The 20,643-nt window shown below is 45.2% G+C and overlaps 3 protein-coding genes across 3 annotated transcripts; 1 reads left to right on the top strand and 2 right to left on the bottom strand.

Annotated features, from left to right (window-relative positions):
• Positions 1–7,741: 7,741 nt before the first annotated feature.
• On the bottom strand, positions 7,742–8,401 carry LOC137142811 (olfactory receptor 5AP2-like). Its single transcript, XM_067532278.1, has one exon. It carries the CDS (start codon positions 8,399–8,401, stop codon positions 7,742–7,744), a length of 660 nt encoding a protein of 219 aa, XP_067388379.1.
• Positions 8,402–11,693: 3,292 nt separating this feature from the next.
• LOC137142812 (olfactory receptor 6N1-like) lies at positions 11,694–12,765 on the top strand. Its single transcript, XM_067532279.1, has 2 exons — positions 11,694–12,614; positions 12,706–12,765. The coding sequence occupies exons 1-2, from the start codon at positions 11,697–11,699 to the stop codon at positions 12,763–12,765; spliced, it is 978 nt and encodes a 325-aa protein (XP_067388380.1). The 5' UTR covers positions 11,694–11,696.
• A 2,633-nt stretch (positions 12,766–15,398) lies between these two features.
• LOC137142776 (olfactory receptor 11A1-like) lies at positions 15,399–16,355 on the bottom strand. The gene has a single exon (XM_067532231.1). The coding sequence runs from the start codon at positions 16,353–16,355 to the stop codon at positions 15,399–15,401; it is 957 nt and encodes a 318-aa protein (XP_067388332.1).
• Between the last annotated feature and the right edge of the window lie 4,288 nt (positions 16,356–20,643).

Here is a 20,643-nt window from a genome sequence, read left to right on the forward strand (position 1 = left end):
ATGAGTTAGGAAGTGTGGCGTTAAGTTTAGGTAAGACAAGAACTGTCTCGGACACTGTTGTTTTAACCCATTTTCCTAAATGCTGTGTTCCCTTGGGCAAATAAATACCACTTTGTTTTGAAGAAGCTGACCCTGTGCCACTAAGAACTCATTTGTCACAGACTCAGGGAGGGGAATCTATAGCAGGGCCAAACTCCAGTTAGACCTGCCGGGGTAACACAGCTGGCACCAAAGAGGTGCTGACCTGGGGATTAGGAGAATAGTTGGATCTCAGGATCTCAACCAAGAGAAGTGAAAGCACGGACTTGTCACTGGAAAGGGCTGTGCTCAGGAGGCTGGCGAAGGATTCAGGAACGGACAGCCTGCTCAGGAGAGCAGCTGGTTTTGATTTTGAAGACATCGAGAGAATCCACCACTTCCCTTGGCACTTAGTTCCAATGGTTTGTCACCTTCCCTTTTCATAATGTGCTCCTTATTTCTAACCTGGTTTCTGTTTGGTTTCCGCTTCCAGTTCTTGGTTCTTGTCCTGCCTTTCTCAGCAGAATGAAAGAACCCTTTAGTACCTTGCATTTACTTCCTGTGAAGGTACTCACTGACGGTAATCAAGTGACGTCTCAATATTCTCGCCAATAAATCAAACAGTTTGAGCCCCTTAACGCTCAGCGTAAGGCACTTTCTCAAGCCATCACACATTTTTGTGTCTTGTCTGCACCCTTTCAAATTTTTCAACATCCTTTTTTTAAATGTGGACAAACACGAGAACGAGATGCAGTTCAGTCTGGCCAGTGCCTGACAGAGAGGAAAAATCTCTTCCCTCCTCCTTTGGATTATTCCCCTTTTTATACATCATCGGATCACATTAACCCCTGGTGCCATAGCATCACATTGGAAGCTCATGTTGATTTGCTTGTCCGATATGACCCATAAACTTGCTGGGATGGTGGGGAGGGCCGCACATATGAGCTTCCCCAGAAAAGGCCACTAATATGACTGCACCCTGTTAATGCCTGAGACTAGTCAGTGACGCTGACCACTGGCAGAGACGGGAAGATGCCTTTGGCCCATGCACAAAGGGAATACCCCAAGCAGACACCCACAGATCCCTCTCACTCTTATCCCATCAGTGACTCTCCAACAAACTCTGGGGCACATCCCACCCCCAGATGCACCCCACAAACCATTTCACGTGTGCATCTCTTGGAAGAGTATCTTAGATTCATAGAACTATAGGGTTAGAAGGGACCGCCAGGGTCATCTACCCCAATCTCTTACCAAGATGCGGATTTGTTGTGTCTAAACCATCCAAGACAGGGGGCTATGCAGCCTCTTTTTTTAAATACTCCAGTGAAGGAGACTCCATGACCTCCCTGGGCAGTTTGTTCCATTATTCTACTGTTCACACAGTTGGGAATTTTTTCCTGACATGTAATCTAAGTCAATCTTTTCAACCTTTTTTCATTTGTGAACCTCTGAAAAATTTCACATGGAGGTGTGGACCCCCATTGAAATTTTAGACCTAGCCTGTGGACCCCCAGAGGTCCACAACTGACAGGTTGAAACCCACTGATCTAAGTTTGCTGTGCTGTGGTTTGAACCCATTTCCTATTGTCCAGCCCTTTGTGAGAAAGAGAACAATTTTTCTCCATATTTTCTATGGCAGCCTTTCAAGTAGTTGAAAACCACTATGATGTACACCGTTAATCTCCTCTTTTCCCAGTGAAACATATCCAGTCCCTTTGCTTATATGGATTGCATTAGATCCCTATGACTATCTTTGTTGCTCACACACAGATTCGGTGCTGCAATATTCGCAGTCACTCTCCTTAGAGTCTCAGCTGGCAATATGAGAAGCAGTGATGAGACATATCCAGAGGAGAACGGGGAATGATACAGAGAAGTAAATGCACAAGAAAATTGTTTACCGGCACTTCAGGCCTCTCTTCTTCCCAATATCACTGGTTTTCTCCCTAAAATCCCCAGGCTTTAACCCAGGAATGATCACATTTACCTTTAATCCTCAGCATCAAACGACAACTTCTCACTGGATGATGACTGGGTGTCGGGATCAGGACCGTGATGGCTCTGCTCGCGTCAGTGTTTCGTGCACGCTCACTCGCTCTGCAAAAACACACTTTGCTGAAGCCACCCTTGCTTTCTCACTTGCTGCACATCAGATGCACAGAACCTCAGTGCCAGCTGCTCTGGGTTTTCATAGCAGTTATATGGAACAGCAGCCTCCTCCCAGTTTTGGCTGTTGTTGGGATCTCCCATGAGGCTGCTGATAACAATCATTTTAAAATTGCCCTCCCGGGGAAAAAACACAGTAAAACATACTTGTTAAAACACAGTAAACGTTACAGCCACTTCAATCCCCATTGAGACGCTTGGCCTGGATTTGAGGGATGTGTTACCCCAGTACTTTGCTCAAGCTAAATATCCATCCTAGACCTCCCCCGCTGCAACTTGAGACCATTGCTCCTTGTTCTGTCATCTACCACCACTGAGAACAGCCTAGCTCCATCCTCCCTGGAACCCCCTTCAGGTAGTTAAAGGCTGCTATCAAATCCCCCCTCATTCGTCTCTTCTGCAAACTAAACAAGCCTAGTTCCCTCAGCCTCTCCTCATAAGTCTTGTGCTCCCGCCCACTAATCATTTTCTTTGCCCTCCGCTGGACTCTCCCCAACTTGTCCACATCCTTTTTGTAGTGGGGGGCCCAAAACTGGACACAATACTCCAAATGCGGCCTCACCAATGCCGAATAGAGGGGAATAATCACTTCCCACGATCTGCTGGCAATGCTCCTACGAATGCAGCCCAATATGTAATCCCCAGGTCCTTTTCTGCAGAACTGCTGCCTAGCCCATCGGTCCCCAGTCTGTAGTTGTGCATGGGATTCTTCCGTCCTAAGTGCAGGACTCTGCACTTCTCCTTGTTGAACCTCATCAGATTTCTTTTGGCCCAATCATCCAATTTGTCTAGGTCACTCCGTATCCTATCCCTACCCGCCAGCATATCTACCACTCCCTGCGGCTTAGTGTCATCTGCAAACTTGCTGAGGGTGCAATCCACCCCATCCTCCAGCTGATTAATAAAGATGTTGAACAAAACTGGCCCCAGGTCTGACCTCTGGGGTACTCCGCTTGTTACTAGCTGCCAATTAGACATTGAACCTGATCACTTCTCGTTGAGCCCAATGATCTAGCCAGTTCTCTATCCATTTTATAGTCCACTCGTCCAACCCATACTTTTTAAACTTGCTGATAAGAATACTGTGGGAGATTTATCAAAAACTTTGCTAAAGTCAAGGTATACCATGTCCACCGCTTTCCCCACATCCATAGATTCAGTCATCTCATCATAGAAAGCAATCAGGTTGGTCAAACATGTCTTACTCTTGATGAATCCATGCTGACTGTTCCTGGTCACCTTCCTCTCCCCCAAATGCTTCAAAATGAAGTGTTACTTGCCCTTTCACACAACACAAAAACCAGGGGTCACCTGAGGAAATGAAAAGGCTTAATACAAATAAGAGGAAGTACTTTTCCATACAACATACCTGTGGAACTCATTGCCATGGGGTATTGTGATGCCCAGAATTGTAACTGGGTTAAAAAAGAACTGGATAAGTTAATGTAGGATAGGTCTATAAATGGTGATTGGCCACGGTGGTCAGGCATGTAACCTCATGCAGGGGCAACCAGAGATCTCTGACTACCAGAAGCTGGTAGTGGAAGATGGGTAAGTCACTGCCACTGTTCTGTTTTTTAACTCTCTCTGGAGCTCAGATATAGGCCACTGTTAGTGAAAGGATTCTGGGCAAAATGCACCATCCTCTGACCCAGTAAAGCAGCTCTTATTCTAAGAGTCTAAAGCCCAGAACTGCAAAGGGATTTAGGTTCCTAAACCCCCCAGTTTTAGGCACCTAAACCCCAGATTTAGGCAACAATGTAATCCGGAAACCTCCTGTTTAGCTTCTGCTGAATCCTGTAGGTGCAGACCCTCATTCTGTGCCTCTATTTCCATTGCAAAAGTTTCTTGGGAACCTGAGTTTCAGACTCTTAGCAGGCGCACTGCTGGTCTTTAGTTGTCTATTCGCCTACCTCCTTCTTGAGGTCCAGCCTGATCCTCAGTCAGAGGGACAGATATCTCAGCTTCAGGGTCTTATCCGGTAGGTAGCCTGGTCCTGACTGCTGCTGGGCTTTCCCTTGAGGAGGATGAGGTAGATGAGGCTTTCTTTACTCAATTGGGGAAAGTTTCCAGTTCACAGGGCCTGATTCTCATGGGAGACTTCAATCACCCTGATATCTGCTGGAAGAGCAATACAGCAGAGCACAAACAATCCAGGAAGTTTTTGGAGAGTGTCGCTGACAATTTCCTGGTGCAAGTGCTGGAGCAACCAACTAGGGGCCATGCTTCTCTTGACCTGCTGCTCACAAACAGGGAAGATTTGGTAGGAGAAGTAGAAGTGGGTGGCAACCTAGGCAGCAGTGACCATGAGATGGTCGAGTTCAGGATCCTGATGAAAGGAAGAAAGGGGAACAGCAGGATACGGACCATGGACTTCAGAAAAGCGGACTTTGATTCCCTCAGGGAACTGATGGGCAGGATTCCCTGGGAGGCTAATATGAGGGGGAAAGGAACCCAAGAGAGCTGGCTGTATTTTAAGGAGACCTTATTGAGGGCACAAGAGCAAACCATCCCGATGTGCAGAAAGAATAGCAAATATGGTAGGCGTCCAGCTTGGCTTAACAAAGAAGTCTTTGGCGAACTTAAACGCAAAAAAGAAGCTTACAAGAAGTGGAAGCTTGGTCAGATGACTAGGGAGGATTATATAAACACTGCTCGAACGTGCAGGAATGAAATGAGGAAGGCCAAAGCACAATTGGAGTTGCAGCTAGCAAGGGACGTGAAGGGGAACAAAAAGGGTTTCTACAGGCATGTTGCCAACAAGAGGAAGATTCGGGAAAGTGTAGGCCCCTTAAAGAAAGAGGGAGGCGACCTAGTGACGGAGGATGTGGAGAAAGCTGAGGTACTCAATGCCTTTTTTGCCTCTGTCTTCACAGACAAGATCAGCTCTCAGACTGCTGTACTGGGTGGCACAGAATGGGAAGGAGGCAAACATCCCGCAGTGCTGAAGGAACAGGTTCAAGACTATTTAGAAGGATTGGACATTCACAAGTCCATGGGGCCGGATGCAATGCACCCGAGGGTGCTGAGGGAGTTGGCTGAGGTGATTTCAGAGCCATTGGCTATTATCTTTGAAAGCTCGTGGCAACAGGGGGAGGTCCCTGAGGACTGGAAAAAGCAAATATAGTGCCCATCTTCAAAAAAGGGAGGAAAGAGGATCCGGGGAACTACAGACCGGTCAGCCTCACCTCAATCCCTGGAAAGATCATGGAGCAGGTCCTTAAGGAATCCATTTTAAGGCACTTGGAAGAGAGGAAGGTGATCAGGAACAGTCAACACGGATTCACCAAGGGAAAGTCATGCCTGACCAACCTGATTGCTTTCTATGATGAGGTGACTGGCTCTGTGGATGTGGGGAAGGCGGTGGATGTGATATACCTTGACTTTAGCAAAGCTTTTGATACGGTTTCTCACAGTATTCTTATCAGCAAGTTAAAGAAGTATGGGTTGGATGAATGGACTATAAAATGGATAGTGAACTGGCTAGAGCATAGGGCTCAACGAGTAGTGATCAATGGCTCCATGTCTAGCTGGCAACCGGTCACAAGCGGAGTTCCCCAGGGGTTGGTCCTGGGGCCGGTTTTGTTCAACATCTTTATTAATGATCTGGAGGATGGGGTAGATTGCACCCTCAGCAAGTTTGCGGACGACACTAAGCTGGGGGGAGTGGTAGATACCCTGCAAGGTAGGGATAGGATACAGAGTGACCTAAACAAACTGGAGGATTGGGCCAAAAGAAATCTAATGAGGTTCAACAAAGAAAAGTGCAGAGTCCTCCACTTAGGAAGAAAGAATCCCATGCACAGCTATAGACTGGGGACCGACGAGCTGGGCAGCAGCTCTGCAGAAAAGGACCTGGGGGTAACAGTGGATAAAAAGCTGGATATGAGTCAGCAGTGTGCCCTGGTTGTCAAGAAGGCCAATGGCATATTGGGCTGCATTAGGAGGGGCATTGCTAGCAGGTCACGGGAAGTGATTATTCCCCTCTATTCGGCATTGGTGAGGCCGCATTTAGAATATTGTGTCCAGTTTTGGGCCCCCCAATACAAAAAGGATGTGGACAAGTTGGAGAGAGTCCAGCGGAGGGCAACAAAAATGATTAGGGGGCTGGAGCACAGGACTTATGAGGAGAGGCTGAGGGAACTGGGCTTGTTTAGTCTGCAAAAGAGAAGAGTGAGGGGGGATTTGATAGTGGCCTTTAACTACCTGAAAGGGGGTTCTAGGGAGGATGGGGCTAGGCTGTTCTCAGTGGTGGCAGATGACAGAACAAGGAGCAACGGTCTCAAGTTGCAGGGAGGGAGGTCTAGGTTGGACATTAGGAAAAAGTTTTTTACTAGGAGGGTGGTGAAGCACTGGAATGGGTTACCTAGGGAGGTGGTGGAATCTCCATCCTTAGAGGTTTTTAAGCTGCGGCTTGACAAAGCCCTGGTTGGGATGATATAGCAGAGGTTAGTCCTGCTTTGAGCAGGGGGTTGGACTAGATGACCTCCTGAGGTCCCTTCCAACTCTAATATTCTATGATTCTATGATTCTATGATCACTAGTCAATAAACCTCATGGGGGTATTAAATCCTATTTTGCTTCTTGAAAAAGAATAAATGTCAAGGCCATTGCAATCCCTATTCAAACCTCCAGGGAATCTCCCTTTTCATTGTGCCCTCTGTGTGTGGAGGGTGGGGGGGGGGGTCAGGAGTCTAAGGCTTGGGCACATTTAAATGTACGCCCAGCCATTTATCTGCATCTTTATAACCTTTCAAAATCTGCCCCTTGTGAATCCAAATCACTTTGGAAGTCATTGGGACGTAGGCACCTAAGTCACTGAGGTGCTTTTGAAAGATCCTAGCACTTTGCAAATGCAGAATTAAAGAGCGGATTCTCCACAATATTTATTGTTTTTTTCGCCTCACATTGAAATGATCTTTAGGAGAAAAAGGTGTCTCACCAGGAATTGTCCATGACAATTAATTGTTTTATTTCAACATTCAGGAATCCATTTAGGCTCTTACACACCACTACATATTTCATAACAACGCGTATAACAAACAAAAATTGTGAAGAGCAGTACAATCTACCCGTGTAAAACTGTATAGGATGCCCTGATACCAAGGTGAGAGACAAAATACTTTAACAACCCAAAACCACCCATAAGGATCCAAGAGCAGTGCTATGTAAAAGATAAGGTTTTCCCAGCTCAATCAGGGCAAAGAAGGAAACGAAACAAAAAGCTTGAATTCCACTCGAACGCAGAGAACAGGAAAGTGATTCCAGTTGGGGTAACAGCAAGCATCAACTCTAATGAAATAGGAAGGCAGCCACCCCAAAAAATGAACGTGTCCTCATGTTCCCCGCAGAGGATCCTGTTGGCATGAGCCAGGGACAGCCCAAATGCTACCTCCCTTGGTATCTTTTCCAGATTAATTCATTCCCACGTCAATCGTTTCTTCTCAATTTCTATGAGCACCATGCATTTACTGATGACTTTTCTCAGGGCACACTTGACCTCTTTGTTTCCCAGGCTGTAGATGAGGGGATTGATCATGGGAGTCAGGACTGTTTAAAAGAGAGAGAACACTTTGTTAAGGTCTCTAAGTGTCTCAGCATCTGGTAACAAATAGACAATGATAAGGGTTCCATAGTAGATTGTAACCACAATGAGGTGCGCGGAGCAGGTGGAAAACGCCTTACTCCTCCCACTGGTGGAAGGGATTCTCAGGATGGTGGAGATGATACAAACGTAGGATGCCAGCGTTAATAGAAATGGGGGCAGGGTGTCAATGGAACAGAATATAAAGGTCACCAGTGTGATCAGGCTGGTATCACTGCAGGAGAGTTTAATTAGGGGGGTGAAATCACAAAGGAAATGGTCAATTTCACTGGGCCCACAGAAATGTAACTGGGACATTAAACATGTTACTATGGTTGTTGCCAGAAATCCACTGGTCCAGGACAGAGTTGCTAGCTGGAGGCAGACTCTGCCACTCATCAGAGCTGTGTAGTGTAGAGGTTTATATGTTGCTAAATACCGGTCATAGGACATCATGGATAGGAGATAACATTCAGTTGCCACAATCACACCAAAGAAATAAAATTGAGTGATGCACCCACTGACTGAGATGGTTCTGTCCCCAGTCAGGAGACTGGCCAGCACCCTGGGCAGGATAGTGGAGGAGTAGCAGGTCTCCAAGCAGGAAAGGTTCCCCAGGAAGAAGTACATGAGGGTGTGAAGATGCTGATCAGCCACAACTAGAACAACAATGAGGATGTTCCCAGCCACAGTGACAATGTAGATCACTAGAATCAGCAGGAAGAAAATAATTTGTGATTCCCAAATCCCAGAAGGACGAATTCCATGATATCTGTTTCATTTCCCCCTTCTCCTTTCTCAGTGTAGATTGCCTATTCCTTCATTTTCCATTAGATTTATCTAGGGACAGGAAAAAAAACCGATGAACATTGAAAAACTGTACTGTACAATCAAACCCGGTCAATTTCCAGCCATTTAATTCTAGAAAAGTTCAAAGTGCATCAGGAGAGCATGATTTGTAAACGTTCCCTGGGCCAAGACATTGCTTTAATCCCAGAGTTTTCACAAGATTGCCCACTTGACAGCTTCTAGGGGCAGGTAGGCCGTTTCTTTAGCACCATTCTACCCCTAACTTCTTTCTTACACAGATGCAGAAATGTAAAGGCCGGGCAGGCCATAGCATGTCCATGAATTCATGCCTCTTTGAACTAGAGCATATATTTTAGAAATGTAGCCAGAAGGGAAAGTGGTAATCATCTGGGCCAAGTTGCTGGATATCTGATAGCCATAGTACTTCTCCAGTTGCCCCTGCACTGAGTTAAGCACATGTAAAGCATATTTTGCAAACTTGGAAATACTGGCGTTATTTTGTACCAATACTCTGCGTAGTAGTGTGTGTTAATTTTACAATGGATTTCTTGTTATGGGGCTCAGATCAAAAGGGTTGTTAGGGGAACCAGACAAGAAGGGCAAAACAATGACCTGGATAAGGAGCACCGCAGCGAACTCTCACATGCAATAACCAGGTCGTTTGCCGGCAAAGTTGTTCGGTTGCTTTATTTTGTCAGGGAAGAGAGGGATCAAGAGGCAATGGCAAGTAAAGGATTCACCGTGATGCACAGAGAGAGGGTCTGCAGGGATGCAAACTGTCCCTCAGACTCAGAAGTGAGATCTGGAAGAATGTGACTCTTTGTTGTTTTAACCCATTTTCCGAAATGATGCATTCAGTAAATCCCACTTTGTTTTGAAGAAGCTGATCCCGAATATTCTAAGCCTTCCTTCTCTTCACTGTTTAAATGGTTTCTTACGTGTTTAATTAAAATGCAATGCCTGTTTGCAGTGATTTTACTGTCATCTAGCTCTGAAATGACCCGAGAATCACAGATTTCTCTTACATGCTCACCCATTAGTCCTCCTAACTCCATATACAGATTCTCTGCCATGTTTTTAAAGCTGGTTAGGCACTTAACTCCCACGAAAATTAATAGGAATTAAATGCCTATTTACTTCTCATTCCCCAGGGAGATTGGAATGCTGACTGCATCTGCCTTGATGTTTGCACTGATGTAACAGGCAACACATAATTAATTCCCCAAATCAGCATCATTTAAAAGTGACCATGAAAATCAGCTGTGTGAAGGAAGACGGCTTTAGTTGTGAGAACCCAGCGTGAGAAGCATAAAGCTTTGGTGCAATGCACCCCGCCGAACAGAATAGCAGAAACCAGGTGTGGCTGAGGGTGGGTGGAAAACCAGCTGCAGATCCCCAAGCCCAGTCAGCGTCTGTGGAGAGGTTGCTGCTTCACTCTCAAGGATTATAGGTAAATGTTGCAAATCCTGACTTGTTCGCTCAGTGTTTTCTCCAGTAAAACTCCCACTGAGCAGAATCAAGGGGAGCTTTGCCTGAGTGTGGAGCTCAGGATCTGTGCCTTTTACTGCTCGAGATAGATATTGCTTCACAAAAATGAAGTTGTTATAATCTATCTGTCTGGTGCAGCCAGAGGTGGGAGATGTCGGAGCATTTTAAGAGGCATTCAGGGTGTATTGAAAATCCACACAGATTGCTGAGGCCCACACATGAACAGAGCATTTACTGCTCTGTCTCACTTCTGATTCCCCCCTTGCCTCCTGACATTGCTGCTCTGAGAGGCTGCAGCGAGGGGCTGGAAGCAGTGAGTTATGGCTACTCTATTGCAGCAGAGACTCAAGCTGCAGTTCCAGGCACGTATCAGCTGGGCTGCAAGGTGCAGCTGGGGGCAGAACGCTTCTCGGCTTTTCCTGGTCAGTCTCTCGGGAGTGGAGAGGGAAGGAATTTCCCCCTGGGTCAGTTTTTTGGGTGCCTGGCTGGTGAGTCTTGCCCACATGCTCAGGGTTTCACTGATCACCGTATTTGGGGTTGGGAAGGAATTTTTCTCAGGGCAGATCAGCAGAGACTCTGGAGGATTTTCACCTTCCCCTGCAGCCTGGGGCGCGGTTCACTCGCAGTTTAAACTGGTGTAAATGGTGGATTCATTCTCTGTGGCTGGACGTCTTTAAACCCTGGTGTGAGGACGTCTGTAACTGAGCCGGACGTTAGGGGGTCTCTTACGAGAGTGGGCCTGTGACCTGCAATCTGCAGGAGGTCAGACGAGATGATCACGATGGTGCCTTCTGACCGTAAAGTCTACGAGCGAGCCATGTGTGTATCTGACGGGGATGTCTCCTTCGTGCACCGGGCAGGGCACTGGACAGACTCAGGTCCACCCCCTTTCCAGATCATCCTGGGGCTAGGCTGCAAACCAGTGGGACAGGACCTCAGCCACTCCGGCACTGCTGGTGTCCCAGTGGCGTAGAGCAGGGTCTGTTCTCTTCCCTGCAGGAGACTGGGAGGGCAGAAGAGAGGCAGAAAGGATATCCGCACTAGCTAAGATTAAAAAATGTACAAAGCTCTCGTATTGCAGGAGACAGGCCAACAAGTAACAGGGTTAGGGATAAGCTTTCCATAGATGTATCTTCCTATACAGTTGTCCGTTCGGTGATTTTACACACTGATCGATAGCATCTGCTCATAGCTACTGTCAGAGACAGGATGGGAGAGTGGGCCGATTGGGTGTAGAAATTATTATATTACTTAGCAAAACAGCGAGAGTTCTGTGGAACCTTGAAGACTAACAAATTTATTTGGGCATAAGCTTTCGTGGGCAGAAACCCCTTTGTTGGATGCATTTATTCGTTTTTAAGGTGCTACAGGACTCTTGCTGTTTTGCTAAAAACAGACTAACACGGCTACCCCTCTGGAACGACTATATTTCTTGTTCCTTACAAAGTTTGCAACATATTAATTATTGCCTCTGTAAGAAAATATAAATCCTCATCTCAGTTTGCTCTTTTGACTTTTAAAGCTAACTGGTGGAATATTTATTCTGGTTTATTTGTGCTTGATGGTTTTCTAATCTTTTTACTTTTATTTTGTTTTCATAATTTCTTCTTGAAAGTGGCTCTGTTGCATGGAGAAAAGAAAATGGGGAAATCAAACGTTTGTCACAGAATTCATCCTTCTTGGTTTCAGGAATCTCCCTCAACTGCAGCGTCTTCTCTTCCTGCTGATTCTAGTGATCTACCTTGTTACTATGGCCGGGAACATCCTCATTGTTCTGCTAGTTGTGGCTGATCGGCATCTTCACACCCCCATGTACTTCTTCCTGGGGAACTTGTCCTGCCTGGAGTCCTGCTACACCTCCACCATCCTGCCCAGGCTGCTGGCCAGTCTCCTGACTGGGGACAGAACCATCTCATTTAGTGGTTGCATCATGCAGCTTTATTCTTTTGGTTTCCTAGTGGTTACTGAGTGTTTTCTTCTGGCAGCGATGTCTTACGACCGGTATTTAGCAATATGTAAACCCCTGCATTATGCAGCCCTTATGAACGGAAGGTTCTGCCTCCAGCTAGCAGCTGGGTCTTGGTTAAGTGGCTTTCTGGCTATTACAATAATAATCATTTTGATGCTGCAGCTAAAGTTCTGTGGGCCCAATCAAATAGATCATTTCTTTTGTGATTTCATTCCGCTGCTGAAACTGTCCTGCAGTGACACGCAGCTGATTTCAATGGTAAGCTTATTCCTTTCCTTCTGTGATACATTTCCCCCTTTTCTATTAACGGTGGCATCCTACGTTTATATCATCACCACCATCCTGAGAATCCCTTCTGCCACCGGGAGACAAAAGGCCTTTTCCACCTGCTCCTCGCACCTCATTGTGGTGACCGTTTTCTATGGGACCTTAGTCATTGTCTACATGCTGCCGAAAACCAATACAATGGGAGACCTAAATAAAGTGTTCTCCGTCTTCTACACCGTCCTAACGCCTCTGTTCAATCCCCTCATCTACAGCCTGAGAAATAAGCATGTCAATGAGGCCCTGAGAAAAGCTCTTAGTAAATTCACAGGGTAAAATTCTCCATGGGTGTAAACGGCTGTGTCTTCATAGCCGTCCATGGAGCTGTGCTGCTTTATCTCAGCTGGTTATCCGGCCCATGGTGATGACTGGACTTCAGGAGGGTTTAATAAGACGAGGTTGATTCAATCTGTTTTAAAAACTCTGGTGGGACTGCAATGTTGATGGCTTCATCCTTAAACCATGTGATACATCATAGGAGACTGTGAAGCTGTAGTGAGTTCTGAGGCCGTCGCGTAGTGAGTTCTTTCTACTTTTGTGACAATGTTTGGGGTGCATGGTGTGATCCGGGAGAGCCATGGGACTCTCAGGGGTGCAGCACAGCTTTTTGCAATACAACTAATGTCCCACCCTCTCCCCCAAAGTGGAGTATCTGAAAGGGGGAAGGGTAGGGACAAGATCCATGCCAGGGCTGAGGATACTAAAATATATAACTCTGTGTAAAGGCAATTGAGCTGACTGATGTCCATAGTGGTTGGCTATGTAGCATTTTAATATTTTTGTCAAAAACTTCCATACAAATGAAAGAAAATAAAGAAAAGTATCTCGTTTTGTTGACTTTCTTTCTTTTAATGTACCCACCACAGTCTCTAAACTTACATGTATTCGTTATCAGATAGGTGAGGTAATATCTTTTACCAGACCAGCTTATGTCGGTGGGAGATACAAGATTGCAAGCAACACAGAGCTCTTCTTCAGGTTGTTCTGTCACATCCGTCTCAGATATCAAATGTAGCAAAAGAGAAATCAAGACTGAAAAAAAGTCAATGAGTAAAACAAAATAACACACACAACACAAGCACAGTATCTACCTTCTCATCTAGATAATCAGATGCTGTGAAGGGATGGAAACCACGACAATCCTGGTAGAGAGTTTTTTTGTTTAGACTATCACCAGGTTGAATCATCACTGGTGTTCACAGCCTAGCATCCAATTTTTAAGTTCTCAGATACTTTCGGCTTTTTTTGCACACGTGACTTTAAGATCGCGTAGGATTTCACAACTTCGGCTGCAAAGAATCCACCTGTCCCAAACCATTGTCTACTTCAACAAGCTTTTAGAAAAGGGTGGACTGGTCCAAATGGAAGGCTTTTGCTTAAACATCAAGAAGCATCAACCTGGTTGTAAATGGAATACAAGCTCAGATGTCAAACCCTATACAGGAATCACTTGGTGGAATGCTCTGGCTTGTTCTGTGCAGGAGGTTGGCCATACTGTTCTTTGCTTCCCTTAAAATAAATGAAATCCTGGTCCCATTGAATTCAGTGCCATTTGGCTTCAATGGGGCCAAGTTTTTGCCTTGTGAACCTGCCACCTCCTGGAAGGAGTATGCCCTATTCAACAAATGACAGATTTGAGAGTTAGGAGACTGCAGGCTGGATGTGACTAATTATGATGGCCTGGTTTTGCAATTGTGTTTTCCGGGCAAATGTTTTTGATTCAGTGCTTTCCCAGTGTGGGGTGATCTGCAATGGTCCATCCAGGAAGAAGGAGATGGCTCAAGATGATTGCCCGATCAGCTTCCCTCTACAGGTGGCTAAGGGACAATGAGAGAACTATTGGCTTTGTTGACTCTGGGTTTGTCCCACGCACAGGGCCCAAGCATAATTTTTTCGGGCCTGGTACAAACTTGTAACACGGGCTCCCTCCCACACACGTCCCACAATCCCTCATCCCAGACATACAATCTCAGGGGCCATGACAAAAATTTTCCTCATGGTAATGTGGGTTGCATCCTGGGCCGGGCCTCCAGGCCCTGGTAAAGTGTACCCTTTCTCCTCCCAGGTGGAGGCCCTGCCCATGCAATCTACAGTCTAAGTAGGCCACAGGTTGTGTGATAGATAATATAAATTAGAACAGGGAAATAATGCAACTGTTGACATACAAGCTTCTTAGTTTCAATAGAATGGAACTATACTTGATGCCAATAAAGATGGTTTCATGACAAATAGGTCTTGTCAAACAATCTTCCTTGACGAAAAGAAAAGTCTGGTTCCTAAAGGTAACTAGGTGGACATATTTACAGTTCTGCAAGGCTTTTGACTTAGTACCACAGAGCCTGATTAACATATTAGACCTATGAAAATAAATTGCACCCATATTAAATGGACTAAAATATGGCTGCCATATAGCTCTCAAAATGTAGTTATTAATGGGGAGGTAATAACCAGAGGATGTGTTTTGGTGTGTTCCTTCAGGGACTGGTTCTCAACCCAATGTGATGTACTATCTTTATCAATGAGTGGGAGGAAAATACAAAATTGTTGCTGATACAGTTTGCAAGTAATCATAGAATCATAGAAGATTAGAGTTGGAAGGGACCTCAGGAGGTCATCTAGTTCAACCCCCTGCTCAAAGCAGGACTAACCTCAGCTAAATCATGTTTAGGTTACAATGCAGGTTTCAGTGCATGGGGAATAATGACGAGGTTAGGTCACATGCATTTTAACATAAACAGATGTGAGGTTGTACATTTAGGAACCAGGAATGGAGGACATGCATACAGAACATGGGGGACTCTGAAAAAGGTCATGATAGACCAGCAACTACACATGAATTCCCAGTGAAATACTGTGGCAAAAAGGGCTGACATGATACTTGGGTGATTAAACAACAAAAGAGCTGAAATCAGTCGCACTGGTTTCTCAAAGGTGAGCTAAAATGACCAGGCTTATGCTAGGGGACAATACACAGTGTCTACCGCTCAGATTCAGTGTGTAACGGCTTCATTATAACATAAGGGAATGAAATCTGGTTCACCAAATTCCCACGAAAGCCATCAATTTATTGAGACTTTTTCTCAAGGTCTCCTTGACCTCTTTGTTTCTCAGGCTGTAGATGAGGGGATTGACCAGGGAGTTCAGGACTGTGTAGAAGAGAGAGAACACTTTGTTCAGGTGTCTCAATTTATACGTTTTTGGTAGGACATACACAATCATCAGGGACCCATAGAAGGATGTAACGACAATCAGGTGAGAGGAGCAGGTGGAAAATGCTTTTTGCTTCCCAGTGGTGGTAGGGATTTTCAGGATGGTGACTACGATAAAGCTGTAGGAGGCCAGGGTTATAGCAAAGGGGGGGAAGATATCTATGGAAGCGACAATGAAAGCCATCACTTCCACCATATACGTATCACTGCAAGAGAGTTTTAACAATGCAGTGAACTCACAGAAGAAGTGGTCAATTTCACTGTGGCCACAGAAGGTTAATTGTGATATCAAATACGTGAACATGCCAACGACCACGAAGGAACTGATCCAAGATGCTGCTGCTAGTTGGAGGCAAAGCCTGCCGTTCATAAGCATTCCATAGTGCAGGGGTTTACATATCGCTAAATACCGGTCGTAAGACATCGCTGACAAGAGATAACATTCTGCAGCTAACAAGCCACCAAAAACATAATATTGGGCAAAACAGCCATGCACAGAAATGGTTCTCTCCCCCGTCAGGAGACTGGCCAGCAGCCTGGGCAGGATGGTGGAGGCGTAGCAGGTCTCCAAGAAGGACAAGTTCCCCAGGAAGAAGTACATGGGGGTGTGAAGTTGTTGATCGGCCACCACTAGCGCCACGATGAGGATGTTCCCAGCCACGGTGACAATGTAGATCACTAGGAACAGCAGAAAGAGGAAGGTCTGAAGCTTAGGGAGATCCCCAAATGCCAGTAGGATGAATTCCGTGATGGCTGTTTGGTTTCCCCTGTCTGTGTTCGCCATGGGTTCTTTCAGATGAAAAGAAAATAAACTGCAACGTCAGATGGAGAGCATCAAGTCATTTTTCAGTGCAATCCCTCTGTCTCCTTCCAGAAATTCTCAGTCGACCACCTCCCTGTTGGTTATGTGTTCAAGATCCCCAACAGCAGCGCTGCACCTGACCCTCCTCATCAGATCATCTATATTCTAGTGTCCCTCCTTTTCCAAGAAGGGATCAAACTAATTCTCCACGTACCCACGCCACCTGATTCTGCTCTGATACTTCCATGTGTTCTTCTTTAGTGGTACCCTGACTGCTGATACATTACAGCAGAAACAATCCTCGAGGCTGGAATTCCACTCCTGCTCGTGTTTATTATTTCGTATTTTAGAGGGCAGATGTTTATCATAATGTAATTAGAACCTTTCATGCCATCTAATACTTTTATTCGATAGGGCATGGATACAAAGCTTCTATCTTACAGAGCTGGACTCTCCATCCTGATCTAGCGCACTCTGTCTCTTTTAACACATTGATTTAGCTCGATGTCATTTTTAAAACATCCGTCATCATAACACTTACGCATTTCATAATTGTGTACAAGAACATCGGAACTGTCATAATGCAACATTATGTCGTCTTGTTCCCTTGTCTGACCCTGATTATGTCAGATAGCACTGGTCAGAATTTCTTTTCCCCCATGTAAAATTGTAACTATTTCATGAGAAAACGCTTGGACTTCTTTTATGTACAAACTATGTTGCTTGCTCAATAACCCACCTACTCTTATTAGTATAGTATAGTACAGTGAAGATGCACACAGCTGCTCTTCCCATATAAGAGTTACCAACATAGTAACATCTGCACCTAATTATTACTTAGTCGCTGCAGATTTCTATTTTGTCAGTCTTGAGTTCATGGATGCTAAGGCCAGAAGGGACAACTCTGACCACCTAGTCTGACTTCCTTCATCACACCAGCTACAGGAATTCCCTGAATTAATTCCTCTTTGAACTAGAACGTGCCCTATAGGAGGAAGAGAGAGAGAGATTTATTTTAGTCATTTCCTGTTTTCTCCCCTGTCACTTTTTCTTCTTTTGTAGACATTAACCTTTGTTAATGGAGGATAGGTCCATCGATGGGTATTAGCCAGGAGAGGCAAGGCTTGCTGTTTGCCAGGCGCTGGGAATGGGCGATGGGATGGATCACTTGATGATTTCCTGCTCTGTTAATTCTCTCTGAAGCACCTGGCATTGGTCACTGTCAGGAGACACTGTTCTTGATGCTACTATGAAGCTGTACACAGCTGATTTTCCCATCTCTGAGAGCAACTCTGTCACTTCCAGAGTAAATAAGGACCACTCCGGGTTTACACTAATTGCAGAGAGAAGAGATTCAGACACTACATCTGAAGTGGGATTACACGCAATGTGTGTCAAATTATTGTAGCTAAAGGTTTTAGTTCAGTGTTCATAGACTCACAGACTTTAAGGTTAGAAGGGACCATCATGATCATCTAGCCTGACCTCCTGCACATCAAACCTCGCCCACCTACTCCTGTAATAGACCCCTAACTTCTGGCTGAGTTCCTGATATCCTCAAATCAGGGTTTAAAGATGTCAAGTCACAGAGACTCCACCGTTTACTCTAATTTAAACCTACAAGTGACCCATGCCCTATGCTGCAGAGGAAGGCAAAAAAACCTTGGGTCTCTGCCAATCTGACCCAGGGGGAAATTCTTCCCAACCTCAAATCTGGCGATCAGTTAGACCCTGAGCATGTGGACAAGACCCACCAACCAGACACCAGGGAAGAATTCTCTGTAGTAACTCAGAGCCTTCCACATCTAGTGTCCTGTCGCCAGCCACGGGAGATATTTGCTCCTAGCAGTCACAGATCAACTACGTGCCATTGCAGGCAGCCTCATCCTACCAGCACCTCCATAAATATATCAAGCTCAGTCTTGAGGGTAATTAGATTTTTTTGCCTTGTCTGCTCCCCTTGGAAGGTTGTTCCAGAAATTAATTCCTCTGGTGGTTAGAAACCTTCACCTAATTTCAAGCCTAAACTTGTTGACGGCCAGTTTAATCATAGAATCACAGAAGATGACGGTTCGAAGGGACCTCAGGAGGTATTTAGTCCCACCCCCTGCTCAAAGCAGGACCAACACCAGCTAAATCATCCCAGCCAGGGCTTTGTCAATATGCCGGGTATTAAATACCTCTAAGTCTGGAGATTCCCCCACCTCTTTAGGTAACCCATTCCAGTGCTTCACCACCCTCCTAGGGAAAAAGCTTTTCCTAATATCCAACCTAGACCTCACCCCTGCAACTTGAGACCATTGCTCCTTGTTCTGTCATCTGCCACCACCCAGAACAGCCTAGCTCCATCCTCCCTGGAACCCCCTTTCAGGTAGTTAAAGGCTGCTATCAAATCCCCCCTCATTCTTCTCTTCTGCAGACTAATCTCCATCTTCACTTTATATCCATTTGTTGTTGTGTCCACATTGGTGCGGAACTTAAATAACTCCTCTCCCTCCCTGGTATTTATCCCTTTCATGTATTTACAGAGAGCAGGCATATCTCCTCTCAGCCTGTCTTTGGTTAGGCTAAACAAGCCAAGCTCTTTGAGTCTGCTCTCATAAGGCAGGTTTCCCTTCTGCGAATCATCCTACTAGCCCTTCTCTGAGCGTCTTCCAGCTTGAGTTCATCTTTCTTAAACATGTGAGACCTGAATTGCATACAGTGTTCCAGATCAGATCTCACCAGAGCCTTGTACAATGGTATTAACACTTCTGTATCTCTACCGCAAATACCTCGCCTGATGCATCCTAGAACTGCATTAGCTTTTTTTTTACAGCCACATCATATTGGCGACTTATAGACATCCAGTGATCACCCAGTACACCCGGGTCTTCTTTCTCCTTCTTTGTCACTTCCAACTGTTCCACATTTGAAAATTATTTTGACATTGAATGGAGTGTATAATGATGAGAGAAATAGGAGAGAGAGAGAGATGTATGGGGATGGATGGATAGATAGATAGATAGATAGTAGGTGTGTATGAGGATAGGTAGATACACAGATGCACAGGTGGATAGACAGCTATTCCAATCTTCTCTCTCCCATCCCTTCTCTTTTATTAATTTTCTGTTCTTTCTGGCATGATCAGCTTCTGTTAATGTCGTGTCACATAAGAACTTTTCATTATTCTGCATTTTAGCCTGGTCCATGGGATTACTCAGATGAATTAATTATTCCCAGTAATCAATGTCTGCCGCAATTTCAGAGAGAAAAAGTAACGAATTCAGATGTCGCTCTGACACAGCACACCGAATATTCTTAGCACTGTAAAGACATTTTTCCCACCCATCCATGAGGTAGGAACAAGTATGATGAAAGGGAAGTCTTGCGTTCAAAAAAGGGGATACTCAAATCACTTAATACATGATTTCTATTCCCACAGCTCATGATTTAATTTAAATAAAAAGAGTGGAAATGCTGTTTTACCTTTCAATCTGTTCTGCATAAGGCTAAATTTCTAATGCAACGTCTTCCCTCAGTGACTCAGAGAGCGCAACCTTTAGTTCAGCTTCTGTCCTCATCTGCTTCATGCACTTCAAACGTCTCCGCATACAGACCTCATTATGCTTTTCTGCCTCGGCTCTTCAGTCTTGTTGCCCACTCCGAAGAGCGACAAACCCTTCTCATTCGTCATTTATCCTGTGCTGCATCTCCCCTGACTCTTCCACGGATGGGCTCATTAAATTACAGACAAAGAAAAACAAATAGAACACTAGTTCGCTAAACCAGTACAAATGCCAGTGGGAAAAGAAATCTCTTTCCTTACCAGGCGCATGGGATGAGATCACTGGTGACTATGAAATAAGGACTCCAGAGTCCAAGGAGAGACGGCTACAGGAAAACTATTGCACAATTTTTCCACCCACTTCCTAGAGAAGGAGACTTGAGAAAACAGTGGAGTCCATCCCCCATATATGCAAGGTGGATGGAGAAGGAAAGGGTTTAACTCCTCAGTGTAGGATGGAAGCCATTTGGTGGGATTTTCAGAGACCACTGACTTTCCAGTGTCCGTATGCTCCTAAATTATTTAGGCACTTTTGAAAATCCCACACAATTTAAAAATAGACCTAAGGGAGTAAGGCACTCAACTCCCATCATCTTTTGGTTGCATTGATGTGCCTAACTCCTTTAGGCTTATTTCAAATGCTCAGCCTTGGGTCCCAGACGTCTATGACCCTAGTGTATACCGTGACTTTACTTTTTTATTTTCCCAGGCTCTTATCTGCCC

The sequence above is a fragment of the Emydura macquarii genome, unplaced genomic scaffold, assembly GCF_026122565.2.
Source record: "Emydura macquarii macquarii isolate MOO-44397 ecotype Brisbane River unplaced genomic scaffold, CSIRO-AGI_Emac_v2 contig_3249, whole genome shotgun sequence".
In the NCBI taxonomy this organism is placed as follows: domain Eukaryota; kingdom Metazoa; phylum Chordata; order Testudines; family Chelidae; genus Emydura; species Emydura macquarii.

Bases quoted from the DNA above. Each gene is read 5' to 3' on its own strand.
- LOC137142776 (XM_067532231.1), bottom strand. From the start codon at position 16,355: ATGGCGAACACAGACAGGGGAAACCAAACAGCCATCACGGAATTCATC.
- LOC137142812 (XM_067532279.1), top strand. From the start codon at position 11,697: ATGGAGAAAAGAAAATGGGGAAATCAAACGTTTGTCACAGAATTCATC. The intron at 12,615-12,705 runs GCTCTTAGTAAA...GCTTTATCTCAG, and splicing joins TCAATGAGGCCCTGAGAAAA to CTGGTTATCCGGCCCATGGT.
- LOC137142811 (XM_067532278.1), bottom strand. From the start codon at position 8,401: ATGTACTTCTTCCTGGGGAACCTTTCCTGCTTGGAGACCTGCTACTCC.